This window comes from Anabrus simplex, chromosome 1 (genome assembly GCF_040414725.1).
Source record: "Anabrus simplex isolate iqAnaSimp1 chromosome 1, ASM4041472v1, whole genome shotgun sequence".
In the NCBI taxonomy this organism is placed as follows: Eukaryota; Metazoa; Arthropoda; class Insecta; order Orthoptera; family Tettigoniidae; genus Anabrus; species Anabrus simplex.
Window position 1 is genome coordinate 1,168,309,518 of NC_090265.1, and position 26,110 is coordinate 1,168,335,627.

The 26,110-nt window shown below is 40.6% G+C and overlaps 1 protein-coding gene across 5 annotated transcripts in view; it reads right to left on the reverse strand.

Annotated features, from left to right (window-relative positions):
• LOC136858147 (cytochrome P450 4c3) overlaps positions 1-26,110 on the reverse strand; it is a 244,644-nt gene that overhangs the window by 52,605 nt on the left and 165,929 nt on the right. For 4 of the 5 annotated variants that reach the window (XM_067137475.2, XM_067137473.2, XM_067137474.2 and 1 more), the window contains one exon: positions 5,846-5,914. The exons of the other annotated variant lie outside the window; for it this stretch is intronic. In XM_067137475.2, coding sequence (XP_066993576.2) covers positions 5,846-5,914 — 69 coding nt within the window. The remainder of the gene's footprint in view (positions 1-5,845; positions 5,915-26,110) is intronic. 5 annotated transcript variants of the gene reach the window in all.

Sequence of the window (26,110 nt, forward strand, 5' to 3'; positions counted from 1 at the left end):
ATAGGACTGACTAGGAGGGGAGGGAATCAAATGAGGTGGGTAGGATTGAGGCTTTGGTCGTGGGGGATTCCATTGTCAGACATGTGGGGAAAGTGTATGGAGGAAAGGGAACCAGGGTAGAGTGTATTCGAGGAATTAGGTTAAGGTAGATTTTGAAGAAAGTAGAAGAGAAGGAGAAGGTAAAGCAGAAGGTGGTAATGTTTTACGTTGATACCAACAACGTAAGACAAGCAGGTATAAGTACCAACATAGTTAGGGATGTGTGGTATCTGGTAAATGCAGCATGGGTGAAGTTTAAGGAAGCGGATATTGTTCTCAGTGGAATACTGTGTAGGAGGGATACTGACCGAAAGGTGATTGGGGGTTTAAATGAGACTATGGAGAGAGTATGTGGGAAACTGGGAGTGAGATTTCTAGATCCTAGTGGGCAGGTAGGAGATAGGGATCTGCGCTCAGAAGGCCTTCACTTAAACTGCAGTGGTACATATAAGTTAGGAAATTTGTTTAGAAGGGTTATAGGGAGATACAAACAGGGAAACAGGGTGGCCTAGGGACCGTTGATAAGGAAACAAGGAACTGGAAGTAAAGTAGAGATGACTTAAAAGTGATAGTGCTGAACTGTAGAAGTATTGTAAAGAAAGTAATAAAATTAAGTAATTTAATAGATATGTACTTACCAGATGTTGTAATAGGAGTTGAATCATGGCTGCGAAATGAAATAATGGATGCAGAAATTTTCTCATGGATCTGGAGTGTGTATCACACAGATAGGATCAAAATGGTAGGAGGGGAGTATTCATTCTGTGAAAGAAGAATTTGTAAGCTACGAAAAAGTTACAGATGACAAACATGAAATTCTAGGTGTAAGGCTCATCTCTAAAGATAATAAGCAACTTGATATCTTAGAAGTGTACAGACCGGGAAAGGGTAGCGCTGACACTGATTCATAACTATTTGATAAGATAATCTGCTATGTGGGGAAACGATAAGGAAAGGAACGTGATTGTAGCGGGTAATCTCAATTTACCAAATGTCAACTGGGAAGGTAGTGCAAACGACAGGAGGCATGACAACAAATGTCAAATAATTTGGGAAAGGCATCTGACTCAGAAAGTGATGGAACCAACTACAGGGAAGAATATTCTGGATGTGGTGCTCGTCAAACCAGATGAGCTCTATAGAGAAACCAAAGTAATAGATGGTATTAGTGATCACGAAGCTGTTTTTGTGATAGTTAAAAATAAATGCGAAAGTAAGGAAGATATTAAAATTAGGACTATTAGGCGGTACCATATGGCTGATTAAACAGGCATGAGGGAGTTTAAAAATTTCACTATGATCAGTGGAAAACAGTGAATAAATATGTAAACAGACTCTGGGATGGGTTAAAAACAATTCTTGAGGAATGTGAAAACAGGTTTCTACCTTCAAAGGTGGTAAGGAATGGTAAAGATCCACTATATTATAACAGAGAAGTAAAGAGACTAAGAAGGAGGTGTAAGCTGGAAAGAAATAGAATTAGGAATGACTGTGGAAGTAATGAGAAATTGAAGGAAATTACTAGGAAATTGAATCTAACAAAGAAGTCAGCTAAGGATAACATGATGGCAAGCATAATTGGTGGTCATACAAATTTTAGTGAAAAATGGAAGAGTATGTATAGGTACTTCAAGGCAGAAACAAGTTCCAAGAAGGACATTCCAGGAATCATTAATGAACAAGGGGAGTGTGTATGCGAGGATCTTCAAAAGACAGATGTATTCAGTCAACAGTATGTAAAGATTGTTGGTTACAAGGATAATGACCAGATAGAGGAGGTGACTGATACTAAAGAAGTATTAAAATTTACCTATGACAGCAATGACATTTACAAGACGCATGGCTAGTGCATACTGTGGAGGCCATTGCATAGACTACTTGGAGATCCTGGCCCACACCATGGGGCATGGGCAAATTCAGAGGCTACTTGGAGGGAAGGAAGTTCCAGCTCTACACCAAAAACACTGCTCTCAAATGGTTGAACTTGGTCTCTGGCTCAAAATCTAAATTGATATGGTGGGCTCTGTTAATCGCAGAATTTGATTTCCATGTGTGTCACGTCCCAGGACCAATGAACATAGGAGCAGACAGCTTATCTAGGCACCCGGCGATGGAACCTGAAGCTAGGAGCTCCATTGTGGAGAGGGAGTTGCCACAAAAACAGTGAGCCTAAGGAACCTGTCCTTACGACCATCAAGAAGGAGCTTGATATGGGAGTAATCAAACAGTCGTAAGAACAAGAAAAGCGCTGTAGGACCATGAGGCAGAGGATTAGGAGACGGAACACCGATAGTCGACTCGTCCCGAGGGAATTCAAAATGTGCTACAAGAACTTCTGGGTTGACGGAGGAGTCTTAATGTACAGGTCCCACCTCTCCGACATGCCTAGAGTAGTGGTGATCCCCAGACAACACACGACAGACATCCTTGAGAAGTTCCATGACAGCACAGAAGCCGGACATCCAGGAGGCAAAGAGACATACCAGTCTATCTGACAAAGATTCTTCTGGGTCAACATGCAGAAAGACATTCTGGACTATGTGAAGGGGTGCTACATCTGTGCCTGCACCAAGGCGAGCAACAGGAAGGCAGATTCCAGTCAGCAAGGAAGACGGCTGCAAAGCCCTTGTGAGGTCATAACCCTGGACTCGATGGGTCCTTACCCTAGAAAAATATGGGATAAAACAGGACTCCTAGTAATCACCAACCTCTTCACAAGATGGCTTGAGGCCTGTCTGATACCAGAAGCTGTGACGGGACGCATCACCAGCCTTATACAAAATGAAGTATTCAGCCACTATGGTTATCCACGGTACAGTCTGTCAGGCAACGGGAGTCAGTTCACGTCAAGGAAGTGGCATCAAATGATGCTGAAAAGGACGCTACGGGTCCACCTGATAGACAAAGAACATCGACTGTGGGACCGTCAGATACCACAGTCACTTTTTGCCCTGCGATGACGCATCAACCATCTCACCGGCTATTCCCCAGCAGAGCTGTTCCTTATTTAAATTTAAGAATTTCATCTTATATCCGTATTGCACTGAGAACATTAGAGAACATATTGAAAAGGTGGACCCTTTAAGTTACCTCTCGTACAAGCTGTTCCTTAGTCGACAGCTATATGGCACCAGGGATTGGGAGATTCGTCCACCACCCACTTCTGGTCAAGATGATGCAGCTGTTTCCCTAGCAGAGTGGCAGCAGCAGCAACAGTAGGACATCAAGGAGATGCAAGCTTTGGCCGAGAAGAGATTCCTTACTCAGCCCAAGGCTCAAGATGTCTAAGAGACCCAGATCTTCCTACCAGGCCAACAAGTACTGCGATGTAACCACCCAGTCAGTAATAAGATTGGAGGTTCTCACACAGGTCTTGCACCTGAGTGGTTTGGTCCCATCGAGGTGGATAAGCAGCTGGGCCATGGGGTCTACTTACTAAAGACCAACCCTCCTGTCAAGGTCCATGCATCGGAGTTGCAGGAAGTCACCCAACCGCTGCGCATACAGAGTAAGCCTGGCAGCGAGGCAACCCGACCCCTGACACGGCACAAGCTGGTCAAGAGGAGGAGAGCACATCCAGCGACATAGAGGAAGAAAGAAGATACGTACAATCTATGTCCAAGGCAAAGTCGATGAGTGTGATAGACTGTAGAAATTGTTTGAAGTTATGGAGGGGATATTGACGCAAGTGTGATAAACTGATATAACTTGAAAACAATATTCTCTCACCCATGGGTAAAAAATGCAAGTATCGAGCTTGAATTATTATTATTATTATTATTATTATTATTACATCCATTTAGTATTAGTATTATTATTTACGTCATATGTACAGACGATATGATTAGATTATTTGTGAGGTTATATCATGACACTTGTGCTGTATATAGATATTTATATGAGTTCAAAACCTGTAATTAATATTATATAATTTATTATTACCTGCATATGATGTGTAATCTGCTACAGTATTGTGTAACATAGTATAATATCCAGAATGGTACTAGGTACATGAGAACTCTGTCGAATATTCTGTCTGGCCCTTAAGCACTCTAGAATTTACGAGAAAATGTATCTTTCTAGAAGCCTGGCCAGGCATATATATAAGCAGGTTGTCTTGATGGTAGAGATGAGTTATTGTTCAGTAGGAGTTAAAGTTTAACAGGAGTATACTGGTGACCTCGTGCTATGTTTAGGCGGACATGCTAGTCAGCAGTCAACTGTTTCAAGGTTGCAATCTCCATGTGCTGTGCTAGGCAATTGTTAAAATGGCAGTTTGTTGATGTGTGTATTTTGTTTATGACAGCAGTTGATTAGGTTATATGTATGTTTATGTGAAGTTAAGGTGAAATAAATAAGTGAACCAACTGACAGCATTTCATGTGCATCTTTGTGGATACATCATGTTTAAACAAACTTGGTGGCTATGTTGAAAAATGGTGTAAAGTATGTAGAATCTGCAAATAAATGTGGTTTTTGAAAAACATCTTTCATTGTGTAGTTATTTTCAAACGGCCATTACTTAAAAATCATGCCTTGTATTTCACCCATCCCTGCAGCTTTTCCTGTTTACATTAGTTTAACAGCCATTTCCACCTGTACCATTGCAATATCATTCTCCATTTTTGGACCAACCTCATTTACCACTACACTCTATTCTGCATAATTTCTCACATACAGGAGTTTATCGAAGTAATCCTTCCACCTACTTTTTATCTCCTCTGGGTCTGTTATTACATTTCCACTTTCTTCCTTCACTTGTTTTGTGCAGATTTTTCTTTTCCTTGAATTTTTATCAATCCATATAACATCCTAGAAAAGGTACATAAGTATCGGGGGGGAAGGAAAAATGGTAATCATTTTATTGTTTAAGTGAAAGAAATCAAGTTGGCAATTAATATACTGGTAATGCTCATGTTGTAGAAAGTGGCAGTTTCTACATTTCAGTTCTTTAGAATTGCTTGTGAGTATGATATAATTCTAATGCATTTAATGAATGAATGATTAACTTATATTTACCAAATACAATGATGTGTGCAAAATATGTGCGATTTTAATTTCCTTTTCCCTGCTCTACAAGATTGGGGTGCATGGGTTATTTGAGTTTATAGGGCATATCTTCCACAGCATTTTCATTTACTATGTATTGGACTTGCAAAGATCACCAAAAGGATATAAATTCTCCACATCAGCTCCAAAGAACATCTCCTTTTCTCTCTAGAAGAATATGAGATATGCAATAGAATATATATCAAAGCACTTGCATTCTCAAAGAACAAACATAGTTCAAATTTCATAATCTATACAACCTCATCATATATAACATGGGAGAAAATACCCCATTTGCATAATTTGTTTGACAAAAATGCCTTTTAGCTACCAGTAGACACAAAACACAAGATGTTAAGTGTCTTTGTGACTGAGTACAGTTGATCAAAATGGTTGAAAGCACTCCAACAAGGTAATTTTACCACCATCAAAAGCAACAATAAAGTCAGCATCATACTTAGTTAATCTTTATTTTTAATGTACAATAGATGTTAGCACTAAAGTCCCCATTCTGAGGTGGTGTAGCTCTTTGCAGACATACCTCCTCAATGAAGATGAGCTGCATGTATCATTTTAATCAAATACCAGTCCTCTGGCTATTCTTAAATCTCTGGCAGTACGGTACCGGGAATCAAATCTGGGTCTCCAATAATAGCACTAACCATTAGGTTACAGAGATGGACTGATGTCCGTAGTGAATAATCTGAAGCTGTTGAACACCATCCCAACCCAAAACTCTTTTTAAAATTTCACTCACCTGAATGTCAGGATGTGAGCCCAATAGGTACATAGCCCAGCTCAGAGCTGATGATGTAGTGTCATGGCCCTATTAACCGAAGATAAAATAACTGTATTCATCTGAGTGTATATACAGCTGATTATAAGGATCCAGAATAGCTACAAAATTATTACAAATTTTAACAATTATCTAATATCATAATACTGCCAAATCAATTCTAAATCAGTGAAACATTCTCTACGACTAAAAATACAAAAGGTGATGCAAATTTTAATTAGAATAGTTTTATTGTCGTTAGGCAACTGACAGTTGCAATGGACAAAGTCATACATACATGAATATAGAATATTATAAATACACTGGCTGACAAAAAAGTTAAGCACCCAGAAGGAGTGGTTGAAAGTGAATGAAAGTACATATGCTGAAAGACAATGAACTGATTGGAATATGGGATGAAAGAGACAAGGCCGTTGGCAGTTACAGGTGGAATGTTGGCGCCAGGTCAGTGGGGTGTCGCATCCACCCTGACCACATTTCAGAATGGTGTCAACCAGCCTTTGGATCCTCTCCTGAGGCCAGTTCGTCCACAGTTGTTGCAACTGTCCCTCCAGATCACGCTGCTTGATACCGGGAGGGAGTACCCTTCCACTATCATCCCACACGTGTTCAATGATGGAGAGGTCTGGGAATCTTCCTGGCAACGGGAGGACCCAAACCTGAACGACATGACTGGGTGCCCTCTTGTACTCACCGAGTCCAACATCGGGCCACTGTGACATCTTAATGGCTCACATGCCCGGCAATTGCACGATAAAAACCAACCAGCCTCATGCAGTCCCACAATGCGGCTTCTGTCAAATGCTGTCAATTGGTGGATAGGCTGTCTAACACATCTGCAAGGCATCATGGGTGCTTCATACTGTACACAGTCCTCTCTGCACGTCTTCCTTAACTGTCTGACTCACAGCAGTTGTTGTTGTTGTTCTTGTTGTTGGTGATGAGTTGTGGGCTTTTACCGAGGTAATTTCACCCATTCTAAAATCCATTACTTGCTGAATAACACTAATACAAGCGAAAACTTTAGTCCATAACAAGTCGTCATTTTGAAGGGATGCACACCACTATATTCCACCAAATCACTATTACTAAATACTCCAAAAATGTGATGAACCACCCCAATAGAATCAGTAGTATCTGAATACGATCCACCATACACCACATAGAAACTTATAACGCAATATTTGCATCATCCAAAAACGTATTTAGAACTTTGATAATCTCCTCAGAAGGATTATATAGCAAACAAGAAACACTGGTTGGAAAAACCTGCTTGAGTCGCATGAACCTACTAATAAACTTCCTACATTGATTGGCATATAGAGGACACTGAAAAAGTAGATGATTTGCATCCCCATCACTTGCACCACACGAACAGTTTGGATCCTGCATTAAATGGAACCGAAATTTATATAGGGGCGTAAGGGCATGATTAAAACGCAACCTAATGATGTTAGTAATATGTCTTCTGGAATATGATCATCTCATAAACCATGGTTTTACTGGTATAGATGTTTGTAGATGATAATAAAAGGTACCTTTGACTTGTGCAGTCTGTCGCCATTCATTATGCGCAGATTGTCTAATTACAGCTGCATAATCGGACGAAGGAACAATATTATTAGAACTCGGAACAGGGAGGTGAGAAGCTTGTTTTGCAAGGAAATCCGCTTGTTCATTACCCAAAATACCCACATGTCCAGGTAAACAGACTAATGTTATATAAATACTGGAATTATCAAGCATATAGAGAAGACTTTTATTATATACATACCAGTTATAAGATAGCGCATAGGAGATCAGGGACTGCAACGCGCTCAGCGCATCCATATATATCGTAACTCGCTTATAGTCATGCCACTGAACAAAGAGTAAAGCTTGTTGGATAGTGAATAATTCCGCAGTAAAGATCGAACAATCACTAGGTAAACCATATTGAAGGTATACAGAAAGCGGCTCCAACTCCAGTGATATTCTTGGCCTCATCTGTGTATATGTCTATGCTTGGAGAGATACAGGAAAGTTTCAATCTTTTAGCGGGCAAATGATCTGGCTCCTGTGCATGAATAACAGCAGTATAGCTACTGCGGGTAGGCCAGATTATCTGTGGCCAATAATGGGGAACAGAATACGGTAAAGTATAGGGAATTAAATTTTCACTTTACAGTACTGTACCTTGGAATTATTTTAACGCATCGAAAGCCTGATATAAAGCAGGCAGTCTTCGCAAACCTTGACGCTGTATGGAATAATACTCATGGAGGAGCTGCAATTTTGGGATTAAAGGGTGCCTCGTAAGAGAAATTTTTTTGAGTAAATATTGCATAGCAAGCATTTGTCTATGAACATGTAAGGGAGGTTCGCAGGATTCTACCAAAAGTGCATTTGTAGGTGTTGATTTCAGAGCTCCTATACACGTGTGCAGTGCTTGATATTGACATATATTAAGAATATTCAAATTCGTGCTCGCTGCCAAGTCAAAGATATGTGCACCATAGTCCAGGATCGATCTTATAGTGGATTTGTACAAGGATATTGCTACACACGGGTCAGCTCCCCAGTGTCTACGGGTGATAGCTTTTATTATCTGTATGTACTGATCACTTTTCAAGCGTAAATAGCAAAAATGCTGCTTCCATGTAAGCTTATGATCTATAAATAATCCTAGATACTTATGTTGACTAACTATGGGGATTTCATAAGCATCAAAAGAAATCGGTGAGCGATCATAGGTACGATGGTGTGTGAAGATCATCGCTCGACATTTAGCGATAGAAAGATGCAGTCCATGAGCATTCAACCATGTCATGGCCTCTCTAAGCGTGTATATGATATGCTGTCTACAAAACTGTAAATTCTCATGCGTATAATAAACCAAAAAATCATCTGCGAACGCCTGTATACGAGCATAGCGGAGAATGAGTTTCAAAGTCCTTCATAAATATAGCAAAAAGAATGCCGCTCAGTATACCTCCCTGAGGCAAACCTGTACTCACCTGACGTGGCTGTATTGTATATTGCGATGTTTTAAAGTACAATGTAAGTAAGTGTCTAAGAATGGTAATAATCCCCACTGGTATTTTAAGAGATGCCAGTTTATCCCATAGGATATTCAGTGGTACAGAGTCGTAGGCCCGCTGGATATCTAGAAAAACCGCACTCGTGCTGTGTTTCCTGTGACGAGCTAGTAACAAGTCGATAACGAACATATTAAACGCATCATATGAACTTTGTCCCTTGAAAAAGGCATAATGATATTGCGGCGTTAGACTATAATACTCCAAAGTAAAATCTTAAAAAAGAATTTGCAGATACAAGAACCTAACACTATACCGCGGTAATTGTTTGGTTCAGAGGGTAATTGACTATTTTTAGGAATAGGAATAAGAAAAAATTTATTCCACGTAGGTGGCATAATAAAATTTTGAAAGATGTCATTATACATCTCTAATAATATTTTCTTAGCTCTAAGCGGTAATAATTTAAGCATCTGATACGATACATTATCAGGACCGGGAGATGAATTCGAACAAGATTGAAAAACTGCTTCTAATTCCTGGTAGTCGCATGGCTGTAATAACATGGAAAAGCGTGTATCGTGCATGTCTTGTAAGTGGACATAATGAGGTACTACATAATCTGGAGTCTCATGGTCAAGAAAATCTGATAACACCTGTCGTGGAATTGTCATGGGAGCAGAATGTTGCGTAACTCTTGTTATCGCCCGGATAGCATTCCACAAAGTTGTGATAGAAACTTGACGAGTAAGGGAAGAGATGAACTCTCGCCAAGCTAAATGACGTTTTTTGTGCAAAACTTTTTGAGTGTGTGCTATATGATGTTTGAGCCTGAAATAATTGTGAGGTGTGGAGTGTTGCCTATATTGGTAGAACAAAAGTTTACGAGTTTGTATCAATAAATGGCATTCCTAGTCCCACCATTTAACTTTCGGAGGGCGCTTATAAGTTGGAGGGGGGGTTGCTATTATGGTATGATGCAAATTAATATACTCTTGTAAAATCTGAAGTAACGATTGATAAGAAAAAAGGTTGTCAGGTATTCGTCGTAAACTATCCTCAAGGTATGCAGTATATAACTGCGGTTTAAATCTCCGTAACGAACGGATAGCGTTTTCAGCAAGTAAATGCGAAGGTGAAGAACTAGGTCGGCCTAAGCCATATGAAATAACAATAGGAAAATGATCACTTGAGTAAGTGTCAGCTAAGGAGTGCCATGTGGTAATAGACAACATACTTCGCTTACATAGCGTTAGATCCACTGCGCTGGGAGGAGTGGAGGGCGCAGTAAGACATGTAGGGGAACCGTCGTTCAATAATGCAAGAGAATTCTTGTTAACTGCATTGAGGAAGTATTTACCTTGAGGTGTGTCAGTACTTCCTCCCCACACCGTATGGTGAATATTATAGTCCCCAAAAATAAAAAGATATGGTTCTGTGGCAAATTGCTGAAAAAATTGATCCCATTGCCTTTCAGTGATGTAAACGTCTGGTGGACAATAAATATTCACAAGCAGGATGTGCTTATAATATATTCCTATAACATATGTAGAGGGTATTGTCTGAATATTTGAATTAAGTCTATATGTCAGGGAAGAGTGAACCAAAAAGGCAACTCCTCCATATCCTGGTCCGTCGTGACGAACAACATTATAATTAGGATACGCTATGCGCTTGGAAGGGTCACACCAGGTTTCTTGTATTGCTAGAAAATGCGGTACAGTTTCCTGAATCAGATTAAAGAGCTCATGACGTTTATTCATGATACTCCTAGAGTTCCATTGTGTGATTCTAATCATAGAACTGTATAAAATTGTAAACCTTGTCCCTTAACTGATAAATATTGTGAGCTATTGTTGGGTTATCACCCAATAATTGCACCAATTGTTTGATGGATTGATAGACTCCACTTTGAAGGTGGTCTCTTTGCCTTTGAAAAGAAGATATCGGTTGTGTCATCGAGGCGCTACTAGTGCAGGCAGGCACGTCTATTGAAGCCTCGATCCTCTGGCTGGGAATATTAGAAAAAGTTGATACTTGTGAATTATCCATCTCCATGCTAGGTGTAGCTCGAATCAAATTGTAGTAACCATCCCGATCATATCCCGGGGCAGGCACAGGTCGCGGTGATTGCAAAATTACTTGCGTAAATTTTCTCTTTCGTGGATTCTCTGGTGTAGGAGGTGGCATTCCCTAGTTAATGGGGGAAAATGTTGGGAATTGGCAGCAGTATTATATTCAACAGGCTGGAATTTCTTCACAGCGTCCTTGAACGGTATGTTATCAGTGCTCATGATCTTTTTAATACATACTTGCTGCTGGTGTGCCGGGCATTCAGGTGCCCCGGTTAAATGTGTTCCCTGGCAATGAGCGTATTGAAGAAATGTTTCTGTACAGTTCGTCGTGATGTGGTGTAGAGCGCAACGCCCACATCTTGAACTTGTTGCCCTACAATGTTTATCCACATGTCCATATCTTTGGCATTTTTTGCAAATGATATGGGCAAAAACATATTGTTCAACTAAATGTACCTGATACAGTGAAACATACTGAGGAAGTTTCTGTGCCCTAAAGACAACTTTAATAGATCCCGTTGGGACATACTGGTTACCCTCTTGGCTAACGATCCTACGATTGAGACGTTGAACTGATTTTATAGTTGCCACAGACTTTAAATTTTGTTATATGGTAGCTTCACTTAGAGTTTTTTCTACTCCCCTTATAATACCCACGCGCAATACATTGGAGCTGGGTATATACACCCTGAGTTTAAGTTCAGCTAATAAAGGATGCTTAAGGAATGAATTCGCTTGTACGGCGTATACAAATTCAAGTTGTACTCTGTTTCTGCCCTTTCATGCCACAGATTTGATCCCCGGGATTTTATATTCATAAAAAATTCTACCCAAGGTCATGGGATGCATATGACCAACATTTTGGGCTGCGGTAGACTCCACGAAAATGATAAATGGGCCATAATGTGTACTAGGGTAAACTTCTTGTGGCTCAGTCTTCGGAACCTGATCACCAAGATCTTTATCCTCACACCTATCTTGCCTTTTAGCATTATTCACTTTATCACTATTTTCACTTGAGCTATCTTCTGTATCTTGCTCCATTTGAACTGTTTCTTCACACTCGATTATTAACTTCGAGGGGTCAGGAGCCTCCTCACCCCCACTGTTCGCTGCCATAGCCTACATCTTACACTTGTACTATTACACGTCAAAGACATCCACGGCATCTCGTCACAGCGATTATACACTTGACCACATGCTATCACTGCTGAGGGGGAACTACTCACAGCAGTTGACTGGTAACAACTTATCCACAACAGGTCGGTGTCATCACGAATGCACTCTGGTGGGTGTTCTACACATTACAGATCCTTGTAAATCTAATCATTTACTCGCACATCAACGATGTGCATGTATACTGGAATGGGATAATATTGGACCACTACTTCTGGGTGTTTAACTTTTTTGTCAGGTAATATATGCCATTAAGTATAAAATAATTACAACTATGAACACACAAGCTATAATAAATGTAACACTATTCATACTACCAATTTACCAACATGTTAGGATGGCAATGGCCTTTATATCACCCCTTAAAATAGCATTACTTTTTGTCTGTTTTACACAAAAACATTTTTTGTGTAAATAAGTAAAATTGACAATTAAATTGTATCATTAATGGACTAGATGTTAATTACATAATGTTGATAAAATGTCATCACTACTCAAAAAGTATACTTTTTTACTTTTTTTCTTGTAATGTCCCTTTAGAGACAATGGATGTTTTGTGTGTTGAGTTGGGTGGATGATAAAGGTAGGTATTGTAAATACTAGTAGTAAGTTCAATATGGGTAAAAACATGAAATTGTTCTTATACAATAAGTGGTATGTTCCGAGCTGTCAGTGGAGAGATGGCGTGGAGCAACCAGTAGACGAAAAAGTTTCAGTGGTGTCTAAAAGTAAGAAAGATCACAATATAAAGATAAAGTTGGAATACAAGAGGACAAATTGAGGCAAATATTTTTTATAGCAAGGGGAGTTAGGGATTAAAATAACTGACCAAGGGAGATGTTCAATAAATTTCTAATTTCTTTGCAATCATTTAAGAAAAGGCTAGGAAAACAACAGATAGGGTATCTGCCACCTGGGCGACTGCCCTAAATGCAGATCAGTAGTGATTGATTCAAATTCAGATACTGAGTAGAAGCTATTGGATATCAACCACTTTTTGAAAGTTCTTCTGATGTTACACAAGGACATATCCATTAAATGTTCAGGGAGTCCCTTATCACAAACACGATGATAGATTTATTATTTTCTAACACAATCACTTCAAGAGGGAAGCAATAAACTAACCTGGGATTTCAGTACACCCAGAGAGGTTTATCATTTACAGGAGGAAAGGAAAGAAATGGAAAATAATTTTTTATGGTCTTTCTCTGATAAGCTGTGACACTAGATTAAAGAAAAATGTCTGCATCCTGTAATCTTTAAAAAAAAGTAAATGGAAAACTTCTTACAAATACTTCTAAAATATTACTCAATGAAACCAACAACAAGATAATGAACTTACTCACAGGTAGAATATGTTTACTTATGCAAACTCCTTGTAGATATCTCTATGGTTCAGATTTGTGTCAATGGTAAAATATTAAACAAAACTGTCGCAAAAGTCCATGGCTGACTGACATTTCTGAAGTAATTGCATCTGCATATTTAAAAGTCTACTGGTAATTTTCCAGAAAGATTCCAAGTTCCAGCAACTTCCAGGCATGACAATAACTGCATCAACTGAGACTATTTAACAACCTTATTACCAATCAATGAGCAGCCACTGAACACTATCCTTCGAGGTAAACATTTGAGTTAAGATATTTCTGATTGTGTGAGGGTTGAAAGCTGACAGTGAAACTGTATTGCAGTTATTATTTTGTATATGATCAAGTGAATGTAAAGAAATATCTGCAATTACTACTATTAGAGATAAACAAAGTTACCCTCAATGGGCTTACCATAGAACACAGTACAGTTAAACGAATGTTTTACTGAGAATCGAAGATGTTTTTTTGGGAAGAGGACTGACCCTCTTATCACTGCCTCAGTGATAGTTGACAGAAATGTTAATTGAAATTTCTTCCAGATATCAACTGTCAATGCTGGTAGAGTTCATCTCCACCCACTAATAGATTGCAAACTGTGAAGGATTTCACCTGGTATTTTTCCTTGATGTATGAGGACACTGGCGAGTAGTGAACAGTATGTTGAGGTTCACATCTTGTGCTTATTGTTCACTTAATTCTAACCATATTGTTGGGTGAAAAATAAATAAACGGTGTCTTGTATGTAAGATGGTAAGCATTTCTAAATCCTGTTGTACACGATCAAATTTTTGTCAAATTCAAGACTTCACAAGACTTCACAAGAATTTTCAATACTTCACAAGTTGACTTGTCAAATTGCTTACAATACTTGAAAAGTCTTGAGAAGTCTTCAAAAATCTTGAAAGTGATTAGAACATGTTCTAATCAATCAAAGAATTGACAAGTCTTTGACAGAACTGACCAATGGAATTCGAGTATTAACGGTGCACGCTAGGTTGTTATGCATGTTAGGATTACCAGGAATCAAAACAACAAAAATGGCTTTGTCTTCATGACCAAGGGATGTTGTGTGTGTGTATTAATTGCTAAGTATGAGGCACATCCCTGCCTATATACAGTGCACTCTGTAGAGTACCACAATAAAATGAATAAAACTGCAGAATACAAAGAGATAGCAAAAGAAATATCTCAAGAAAGTGTACAGCTTTCACCATATGGTAACCTATACGTAAACACTATCTGCAATGTACGATTTATGACGATCGTCCCATGTTATTATCATGGAATTCCTAATATGTTTAATGAAAACCTACAACCTGTTTTCCAGTCTTTGACCGGGTCAGGGATGTAATGAATGAACCATATAGGCTATTATTACAAAGGGGTCGCCACTCTCAAGGTGATATTAATGACTGATAAATGCTATGAAATGATAATGGAGAGTGTTGCTGGAATGAAAGATGACAGGGAAAACCGGAGAAAAACCTGTCCAGCGTCCGCTTTGTCCAGCACATATATCACATGGAGTGACCAGGATTTGAACCACGGTATCCAGTGGTGAGAGGCCGACGCGCTGCCGTCTGAGCCATGTAGGCTTACATGTTTTCATGTAATCTGTCCTGACTGACTGACTGATTCATCATCGCCGAGCCAAAACTACTGGACATAAAGAAATGAAATTTTGGGGATATATTCATATTAAGATGTAGGTGCTCGCTAAGAGAGGATTTTTGGATATTCCGTCTCTAAGGGGGTGAAAAGGGGGGTGAAATTTTAAAATGAGTGTGTCTATATCTCAAAACTTTAAAAGTTTACAGATGTGAAAATTGGTATTTAGAATCTTCTTTAAAAATAACGAAACACGTATTTTTTTGTTTTCAGACAATCCCAATAGGAGGGGTGAAAAAGGGGTTGAATGCCTTTAATCCGGATACGCTACTTATATCTCAGAAACTGAAGATATTACAGACCGCAAAATTGGTACTTTTGATCGCTGTGAAAAATAATGAAACACATATTTTTTTGTTTTTGGAAAATCCAATTATTGCGAGGGTGAAAGGGGGGGTGAATTTTTAAAATGAGTACATCTATATCTCAAAACTTTTAAAGTTTATAGATGTAAAAATTAGTATTTAGAATCTTCATTAAAAATAAAGGAACACGTATTTTTTTGTTTCCGGAAAATCCCAATAGGAGGGGTGAAAAGTGGTGAAAAATGTGTTGAATGCCTTTAGAGAGAATACATATATCTCAGAAACTGAAGATATTACAGACCTAAAAATTGGTACTTTTGATCGCTTTCAAAAATAAAGAAACACATATTTTTTTGTTTTTGGAAAATCCAATTAATGCGAGGGTGAAAAAGGGGGTGAATTTTTAAAATGAGTGCATCTATATCTCAAAAGTTTTAAAGTTTAGATATGTAAAAATTGGTATTTAGAATCTTCATTAAAAATAAAGGAACACGTATTTTTTTGTTTTCGGAAAATCCCAATAGGAGGGGTGAAAAGGGGTGAAAAATGGGTTGAATGCCTTTAAAGAGAATACTTATATCTTAGAAACTGAATATATTACAGACCTGAAAATTGGTATTTGGGATCTACTTTAAAAATAAAGAAACAGGTATTTTTCCGTTTTGGGAAAATCCAAATAATGGGGGGTGAAAAGGGGGATGAAATTTTTAAAATGAGTGTATCTATATCTCAAAACTTTTAAAGTTCATAGATGTAAAATTTGGTATTTAGAAATCTCCTTTAAAAATAAAGAAACACGTACTTTTGTGTTTTCGGAAAAATCGTAATAGGAAGGGTGAAAAAGGGTGAAAAATAGGTTGAATGCCTTTAATGAGGCTACTTATATTTCTGAACCTGAAGATATTACAGACCTGAAAATTGGTATTTGGGATCTACTTTAAAAATAAATAAACAGGTATTTTTTCGTTTTTGGAAAATCCAAATAATGGGGGGTGAAAAGGGGGGTGAATTTTTAAAATGAGTGTGTCTACATCTTAAAACTTTAAACGTTTACAGATGTAAAAATTGGTGTTTAGAATCTCCCTTAAAAATAAAGGAACATGTATTTCTTTGTTTTCTCTAAATCCCAATAGGAGGGGTGTAAAAGGGTGAATAATGGGTTGAATGCCTTTAATGAGGATACATATATCCCAGAAACTGAAGATATTACAGAACTGAAAATTTGTAAATGGGATCTCCTTTAAAAATATAGAAACACGTATATTTTTGCTTTTGGAAAATTCAATTAATGGCGGTTAAACAGGAGTGGCAAACTGGGGTGAATATTTTGAAAGACTATATCTACAGAATATCTGAGAAGCGTAAAATGTTACAGACGTAAATAGTGGGTATTTGGAATCTCCTGTAAGTGTAAAGAAACATAGGTGATTTGTCTTTGGAAACTCCACTTAAGGGGAACTAAAATGGGGTGAAATTTTAAAATGAGAATTTCTACAGTATATCTCAAAAAACTTAACATGTACAGAAGTGAAAAATGGTCATTTTTTTATCGTATTAAAAATAAAGAATAGTGTATTTTTAGTTTTCAGAAATACAACTTGGGTAGTGGGGGTTGGGGGGGGGGGGGGTAAAAGTGACTGAAAATGGTGTTGAATTCTTTTAATTAGGCTACTGATATCTCAAAAATGAAGATGTTACACACGTGAAATTTTATTTTTGGAATCTGCTTTAAAAGTAAACAAACACGTATTCTCGAAAAATCCAATGAAGGGGATTTGGAGTGTTAAAGGATAGAAAAAATTAATTGACTTAATTGTATGAGAATACATACATCTAATAAAAACTAAAGTTGTTACAGACGAGAAAATTGGTATTTTGATCTCCTTTAAAAACAAAGAAAAGCTCGTTTTGGGGGGGAAACAATCTTGGGGGGGGGGAGGGAGTGAAAAGGAGATGAATTCCTTTCATGAGGACACATAAATCAAAAACTGAAGAGGTTAGAGTGGTGATAATTGGTATTTAGAAGATCCTTTACTATTAAAGGAACAAGTATTTTTTGTTTTAATATCACTTTGCGAGTGAGGGGGGGGGGGGTGAGTGTGGAAGGAAGTTAAAAACATTAATTATTTTTAAGGGGATACTTATATCTCAAAACTGAAGGTAATAAACGTGAACATTGGTATTTGGAATCTCCTTTAAACATAAAGAAACACGCCTTCTTTTAATTTTTTGGAGGGTGGGGGTAAATAAACTTAACGGCGGTGGGGTGTAAAAGGAGGTGAGACCAATTGATTTTACTGTTCGTAATGTACGTATAAGGAGCCTCCGTTGCTCAGTCGGCAGCGCGCCGGCCTCTCACAGCTGGGTTCCGTGTTTCAAATCCCGGTCACTCCATGTGACATTCGTGCTGGACAAAATGGACTCGGGACAGGTTTTTCTCCGGATACTCCGGCTTTCCCTGTCATCATTCATTCCAGCAACACTGTCCAATATTTCATTTCATTTGTCACTCATCGATCATTGCCCCAGAGGGGAGCTTCGGCAGCCGGCACAATTCCTATTGTCGCCGCTAGATGGGGCTTTATTCATTCCATCACTGATCCTGTCGAATGATAGGAAACAGACTGTAGACTTGCGATGTACTTATTCTGATCATAAACCGATCATTTTTAATCTTTCCTGGGTTCTTTTTCAACAGCCATATTTTCCTTCGGAGAACGTTCTTAGATTAGAGTAGATTCTCCTGGCATATAAATAAACATTTAAACACATTTGAAATAAACGATAGGAATGAGATTGGCCGTCAAATTGTTCACCTCTATAATAAGGTCAATAATACACGGAGGTATCTCATTCGTATCGCCAGAAATTCCGCACACTTACCTACGCGCAACAATGGTGCTGGTCACATTGTTAGCAATGACAATGGCAGCAGATGTATTTTACCGCCAAGTAGCGGTCTTGCATATTGCTGTGGGGTCCAGAACATATATAATAATAATAATAATAATAATAATAATAATAATAATAATAATAATAATAATAATACCTAAATTCAATTAATTTCAACCACCCTAATAATAATAATAATAATAATAATAATAATAATAATAATAATAATAATAATAATAATGTCCTGGACCGTCGTCAACATGTGCGGACCGTGCTGGAAACGGGTCCTGGACGGGTAATGACTACGATTGCAGTCCGGCCGCCGGTTTAGTACCACCAAGGCACCTAAGAGGACACCACGCCGGATCTCCTCAAGGATTTGATCCACATTAAAAATGCTTATAGGAAAGCATGGCTAAGATTTAGGAACCCAACTGACCGGGTGGAATACCTGGACCTAGCCCGGGAAATACGAAATCGATTGCTGGAAAGAAAGATTGAAAAATGGGAGGAATGTTGCCGTAATCTCTCAGTAAACGAGTCAGATCATGAATATCGGCGGGTTGTATATAAAACGATAAGCATTCAATTATAAATTACCGAGCTCGATAGCTGCAGTCGCTTAAGAGCGGCCAGTATCCAGTAATACAGATGTTGATTCCCATAGGGAATTTAAAATATTTGTCCCGAATGAGTAAATTTATAATACCAATATAATGGTCCGTTATTGGACATTATAAATTTTCCAGCTAACTCATTCTTGGTTGCCTGCGTTTCGCCCTCGTGTGCTAAGTTAGGCTCATCAGTTGGGACTTAGCACACCACCCAAGACGCAAGGCTAGTGCATACCGTGGAGGCCACTGCATAGGCTACTTGAAGCCACCAGCAGTGCCAATGCACTATGAGAACTATGTCTCATTTCCAAAAATTGATGCCTGCCTGGCCATCAGATAATACAGATGTTGATTCCCATAGGGAATTTAAAATATTTGTCCCGAATGAGTAAATTTATAATACCAATATAATGGTCCGTTATTGGACATTATAAATTTTCCAGCTAACTCATTCTTGGTTGCCTGCGTTTCGCCCTCGTGTGCTAAGTTAGGCTCATCAGTTGGGACTTAGCACACCACCCAAGACGCAAGGCTAGTGCATACCGTGGAGGCTGCTGCTTCAATGTTTTCATTCCCCACCCTGAAGGGGTGGGGCGGGCCACCTAGAGGGTGTCGCCCTCTCTCTGGCCAGGAGAGATGACGGGGTTGAGAAGGAGGGAAAAAAAGAGGGAGATGGGGAAAAGGCGGTTTGAAATAGTAAAGGAGATGGGATAAAGGAAGTGAAGGTTCTCTAGCGCTTTATTGGCAGATTTGCATTTGCTGTGCTTTATTGACAAAGATACAATATATTAGATACAGAACTTTACATGATGGTGTGACGGAAAAGATGGAGGGCTAGAAGATTGTAAAAAGAGGAGAAGTTAAGAAGGGAAGTGAGGATAAGGGTGAAAAGGTCCGGGTTGGGTAAGGGAGGCGTAAAGTAGTTGAGAGGTGGTGGAGTGGTGAGATGAGGACGAGGAGATTGGGGTGATGGAACGGGCCGGGGACGGCCGCGAGGCGTGGGCATACGGTGCAAAGGGAGTGGAGAAGAATGGGAGGGTTCAACCCGATGATAGCGGCCATAGATGTGGATTCCTTGATCGATGAGGCGCTGAACGTCGGCGTGCGTCGGCAGCTGGAGTCTCACCAGAAATGTGGGACCGTCGGAGTTATAAATACGGGATGCTTGCTTGACAGGTACTCCTGCCTGGCGAAGTGCACGTGTGATGGCAGCAGGCGGTACGTTAGGGTCCATACCGCGCAGAACACAGCTGTAAGTTGAGGTACGATCAGATGGCGGTAATGGCGAAGATGGATGTGCCGCATTTTCAGAAGGATCGGTAGAAGTTCCCTCGCTAGATGGTGGTTGAGACGTTTCCTGGTGACTTGTCTGCTCAGAGTTGGGAGGGAGAGGAAGAGAGGTCAGGAGAGGAGATGGATGGGACGAGGTAGTAGTAGTAATAGAAATGATGGGATAAAGTTGCGTAGAAGTAACAGTGATAGTGGGAGTTGTCGTGGTAGGGACCGGTACGGTAGGCGAAATGTTGGGAGAAATGGTAGTGAGGCAACAAGAAGGCGATGGAAGTGGGGGTGGATTATATGGAGGAGGCAAGCGAGTGGCAGGCGGAGCAGGTGTTGGAGCGCTGATGTTTGCTGGGGCAGGCGATACTCGATGACGTCTGCGCTGGATAACCACGCCGATAGTTTGGACAGAGTTGCATGTACTGGCAGAGTGGAAGTGAAGAAGTATCTCCGGTGCGGGAACAGAGCCGTAATAAAGACGAGTGACACTGAAGACACCGAGCGGGCGAAGTTCAGTAGCAATGTTTTCAACCAATAGAGCTGGGTCAACATCACTGACTAGGAGAGTATACATGGCTGGGGATGGCCGTCAGCCCAACTTGGGGACAGCCGATATGCTAATTAGCTCGGCGAAGGACGAAGTATAGATGTGGCGTCCCCTCGGCCGATCAAAAATAAAGGATGAGACGAAGAAGCGATGCGTGCTGTGTAGTGTATCTCCTCGCCTCTTGCCCTCCTGTGTTGTCGACAGAGCTTCCCCTTTTCCCGTGGAGGCCACTGCATAGGCTACTTGAAGCCACCAGCAGTGCCAATGCACTATGAGAACTATGTCTCATTTCCAAAAATTGAGGCCTGCCTGGCCATCAGATAATACAGATGTTGATTCCCATAGGGAATTTAAAATATTTGTCCCGAATGAGTAAATTTATAATACCAATATAATGGTCCGTTATTGGACATTATAAATTTTCCAGCTAACTCATTCTTGGTTGCCTGCGTTTCGCCCTCGTGTGCTAAGTTAGGCTCATCAGTTGGGACTTAGCACACCACCCAAGACGCAAGGCTAGTGCATACCGTGGAGGCCACTGCATAGGCTACTTGAAGCCACCAGCAGTGCCAATGCACTATGAGAACTATGTCTCATTTCCAAAAATTGATGCCTGCCTGGCCATCAGATAATACAGATGTTGATTCCCATAGGGAATTTAAAATATTTGTCCCGAATGAGTAAATTTATAATACCAATATAATGGTCCGTTATTGGACATTATAAATTTTCCAGCTAACTCATTCTTGGTTGCCTGCGTTTCGCCCTCGTGTGCTAAGTTAGGCTCATCAGTTGGGACTTAGCACACCACCCAAGACGCAAGGCTAGTGCATACCGTGGAGGCCACTGCATAGGCTACTTGAAGCCACCAGCAGTGCCAATGCACTATGAGAACTATGTCTCATTTCCAAAAATTGATGCCTGCCTGGCCATCAGATAATACAGATGTTGATTCCCATAGGGAATTTAAAATATTTGTCCCGAATGAGTAAATTTATAATACCAATATAATGGTCCGTTATTGGACATTATAAATTTTCCAGCTAACTCATTCTTGGTTGCCTGCGTTTCGCCCTCGTGTGCTAAGTTAGGCTCATCAGTTGGGACTTAGCACACCACCCAAGACGCAAGGCTAGTGCATACCGTGGAGGCGTAGCGTAGCGTAGAGTCGGTTATGTTCATTCTTTCCCCAGAAGGGGGAAAGCGGGCCATCAGCTCAACAAAGGAGCTCTTCAGCCGAAGAAGAAAAGAATACATGTGAAAAAACAACATGAGAAGGCATGTTTCGTACACGCCAGGAAGAGAAAGGTACCGTATGAGATTGACTGGCGCAGGGGAAAACGCAACCACAAGAGGCACCCCAGTGAGAGACCCCCATCCCACCCCGAGAGGGAAACACCCCCACTAGACCCCGTTTATTGAAAAAGTCAGAAAATACAGTACAAACAATATATAAAATTAGAACAGTATCCAAACAGGGGCAAAGAAAAAATTCAGAGAAAATGTCCATAAAAGACGAGTAAGAAATTGAAATATTGTCCATCTTGCGGTATAGAGAAAAACATTGGTACACCAAACACAGCAAAAGTAATGAACATGATCTTGAACATGAAAAGAGACAAATACGAGAGGGTACAGTATATCAGAAGATATCTGCACAAGTGTAAGGAGTCATTATAAAGTCTGTGCCGATGAGCAAGAAAACAAGACACAAACGAAGAAATACTTGAGGTACGACGAACAACACTAATTAATTACGAGAATAACGAAAAACAAAAAAGCACTAGTGAAGAGAAAAAGCGAGAAAAGGAACACAAACACTATATTACACAACACAAACTTTGTCGAGCGCATATGGCGCTATTGTCGAAGTGTGGCAGAAGTATGCGCGACCTGAGCCAGGAGCAATGAACTTTTCCAAAGCTTAAAGGAGATAGCTGTAACGAAAGTAGGTCGCAACGTGCGAAGGGAGTGGATATTAAAGAGGAACGGGTGGAAAAAGATGAGCAGTGTGCGGGGTTCGAGTATTATGCAGGATAGAGGTAGCAAGAGGAGAAAGTGGAAGTGCTTCGGTAATAATAGGGTGACGGAAATGATGACCAGTTTGAAGATAGGTAAGACGGAGAGAATGAAGATGTGTAAGAATATGCGGGAAGTCATAGTACGGTAAGAAGTGAGCAGAAGGGGTGTCATAAGGAAGGCGGTACGCGATACGAATGGCATGTCTGTCAAGTCGAGCGAGGCGAGCATATTCTGTAGGATGGGCTGTAATCCAGGTTAAGGAGGCATAAGTTAATAAAGGGCGGATAAAGGTTTTATAGAGGGTTAGAATATGGGGAGGTTTCAGTCCCCATGTGGACCCAGTTAAGGTACGAAGGGCGCGAAAACGGTATAAGGCTTTACGATGTATCGAAGCTAAGTGATAGGACCATTTAAAATTATTTTGAAATTGGATACCGAGATAGGTGAGGAGTTTTGTCTCTACGAGAGGAACATTATAAAGGGTAATATGAAGACGATGACTAACAGGACGGAGACGGGTTTTAGAACGGAAAGTCAGGAATTGAGTTTTAGTGGTATTAACGGTGAGGTGCCAAGAATTGAGCCAGGTTTCAAGGGCGGTGAAATAAGTTTGTATCTTACGGGAAAGTGACGTAAAAGTAGGGGCAAAAGCAAGGATGGCAAGGTCATCTGCGTACTGATACAGTCGAAGAGGAGGATCAGGGTGAGGGATATCATACGTATAGAGAATATAGAGGAGAGGGGAGAGGGGGGAACCCTGAGCTACGCCAGATGCGATAGGAAATACATAGGAATGAGAACCCTGGATAGAAATCATGGCAGTGCGGCATTTAAGATAGTTATAAAGTAGACGAAGAATAGTAAGTGGGAGTGGAAGATGAGATAATTTATAGTAAAGGCCAGCATGCCAAACAGAATCAAAGGCTTTATCAACATCTAAGCAAATGAAAGCAGCCGGTCGATGAGTGCGGAGATAAGTGTCCAGGGAGGCAGTGATATGAAAGAGATGATCATGAGTAGAAAAGTGGGGTCGGAAGCCAGCTTGAGAAGTAGGGATGAGATGGAGTGAGTGGAGGTAACGGGAGATGCGGTGACTAAGAATACCTTCAAAAATCTTGGAAAGGACTGAGAGGAGAGAAATGGGACGGTAGGAACGAGGGTCGGAGAGGGGTTTATGAGGTTTAGGAAAAAGAAGGATGATGGCCTGGCCCCAATGGGCAGGAAAGAAGCCAGTATAGAGCAAAGTATTATAGATGGTACAAAGATGATAAATAAGAAGTAAAGGAGCTTCACGAATGTGACGATAAGTAATGCGATCGGAACCAGGAGCAGTATTACGTTTATGGCGGACGTAAGTGAGGATTTCATGGGGGGTGATAGGCGTATTTAAAGGGTGAGTGTAATCAACTGTACCATAATGGGAGAAGGACGGTTGAAGATGAGGATGGGTGGGATCGTTATGGTGAAGAATAGTAGGTTCATCAGGATGTTGATAGTGTGGGGGGTGAGAGGGGGAAAAAACAGTAGAAAAATAGTCCGCGAAAGCATCTGCCTTTTCTTTAGGTGTAGATGGAGGAGTATTAGCAGTAAGTATGGGGTAGGTAGGGGAGGGGGTGCCAGTTTTAGTAAGTCTACGGAAAGTCGTCCAGAATTTGTGTGAGTCATGTGTGGCAGTTAAGTTGTTACAAGCGTCAGTCCAGTGTTTCTTCTTGATGGCTTTGATATAGGAACGTGCATGGCGAAGGGTGCGTCTGTGAGCAAGGAGGGTGGTCGGATCACGGGTACGAATATAGGAATGGTAATAATCGTGAGCAAGGCGAAGGAGGGAGAGGGCTTTAGGAGGGATAGGAGGTTTGGAGGGATGATAGGAGTGACGAGGGATATGGAGATGGTCAGCAGTTTGTAGGGCGTGTTCGACCTGAGTGATGAGGGCATTAAGAGATGCGAAAGTAGTGGGAGGGGGTGAAGCAGGAAGGAGGTTGGTAATGGTGGTGCGGTAATTAGCCCAGTTAGTTTGAGAATAACGACGGGTAGGAGGAGGGCGATTGGGGGAAGTAGGAGTCAGATAGGAGACAGAGGGAATAGTAAGTAATGCTGGGAGATGATCGGAGTCAATCAGAAGAAGTTTATCAATGGTCAAGTGGGTGGAAAGGGAGGGGGAAAGGAGTAAGGCATCAGGGGTGGTATTGGAAATAGGACGAGTGGGGAAAGGGAAAGGAACTTGTATAGCCCGGATGTCATTAACTAAGCGAGAGAAAGTTAGAGTTTGAGTGACATTATACGAATAAATATTAATATCAGCGATCAGAATATAAGTGGAAAATTTGGAATCAAGAAACGTAATAAAGTCAACTGGGGGAGGGGTACGAGGCGGTAAATAGAGGGTAGCAATAGCAAGGGAGGATCCATTAGCAAGAAAAGTTTCTAGAATAAGATATTCAAAAGGAGTAGTAGTAAAAGTATAAGAATGCAGACGACTGGTAATATGACGTTTAAGACCGATAGCTACACCGCCACGAGCCTCGCCGATGCGATCGGCGCGGTAGAAACGGTATTTCGGAAAACGAGGATGGTGAGCAGGCGTGAGGAAAGTTTCATTAAGAACAAAGACATCCGGGTCATACAAAGACAAGGAAAGGTTCAAGAGGTCTCCATGGGCTGGTAGTGAACAGATGTTAGCATAGTATAAGCGTAACGTTTAACTCATAAAGGGGGAAGCAGCAAGGGGAAAAAATGCAAAATGCATCTTCGTCCCCGAATAAGCTACGTCAACATGAGTATTAAATACCAGCCGGGAGGCCAATTGAACCTGTTGCAGGATAAAAGGACGGTGGAAAGGAAGGATATTTTGAAGCAGCATAGTAACGAACCGGATGACATTTTCCAGGTGAAAGGTAGGAGTGGAAAAGGAGGGGTGGGTGGGAAGATCCTGGGAAATCACAGGAGTGACAGTTTCTGGGTGTTCTGGATCGGGAGCTGGACGGGATTTACATTTATAGGAATAGGAAGGATGAGGTTGGGAACAATTGACACACTTGGGATGCAACTTATTAGGACAATTATTAGTCAAGTGCTCCTGGCTACTACAAATGGCGCATACCTGGGCCGACGGACACGATGTTCCAGCGTGGTCGTAGCGCTGACAGCGTCCACAGCGGATCTTCTGCGGTGGTGCCAGGCGAGACGGCTCCACACGGTGACGGATGCCGTAGATAACAACACCATCACGCAGGAGGGCGTCCAGAGTGTTGACATCCTG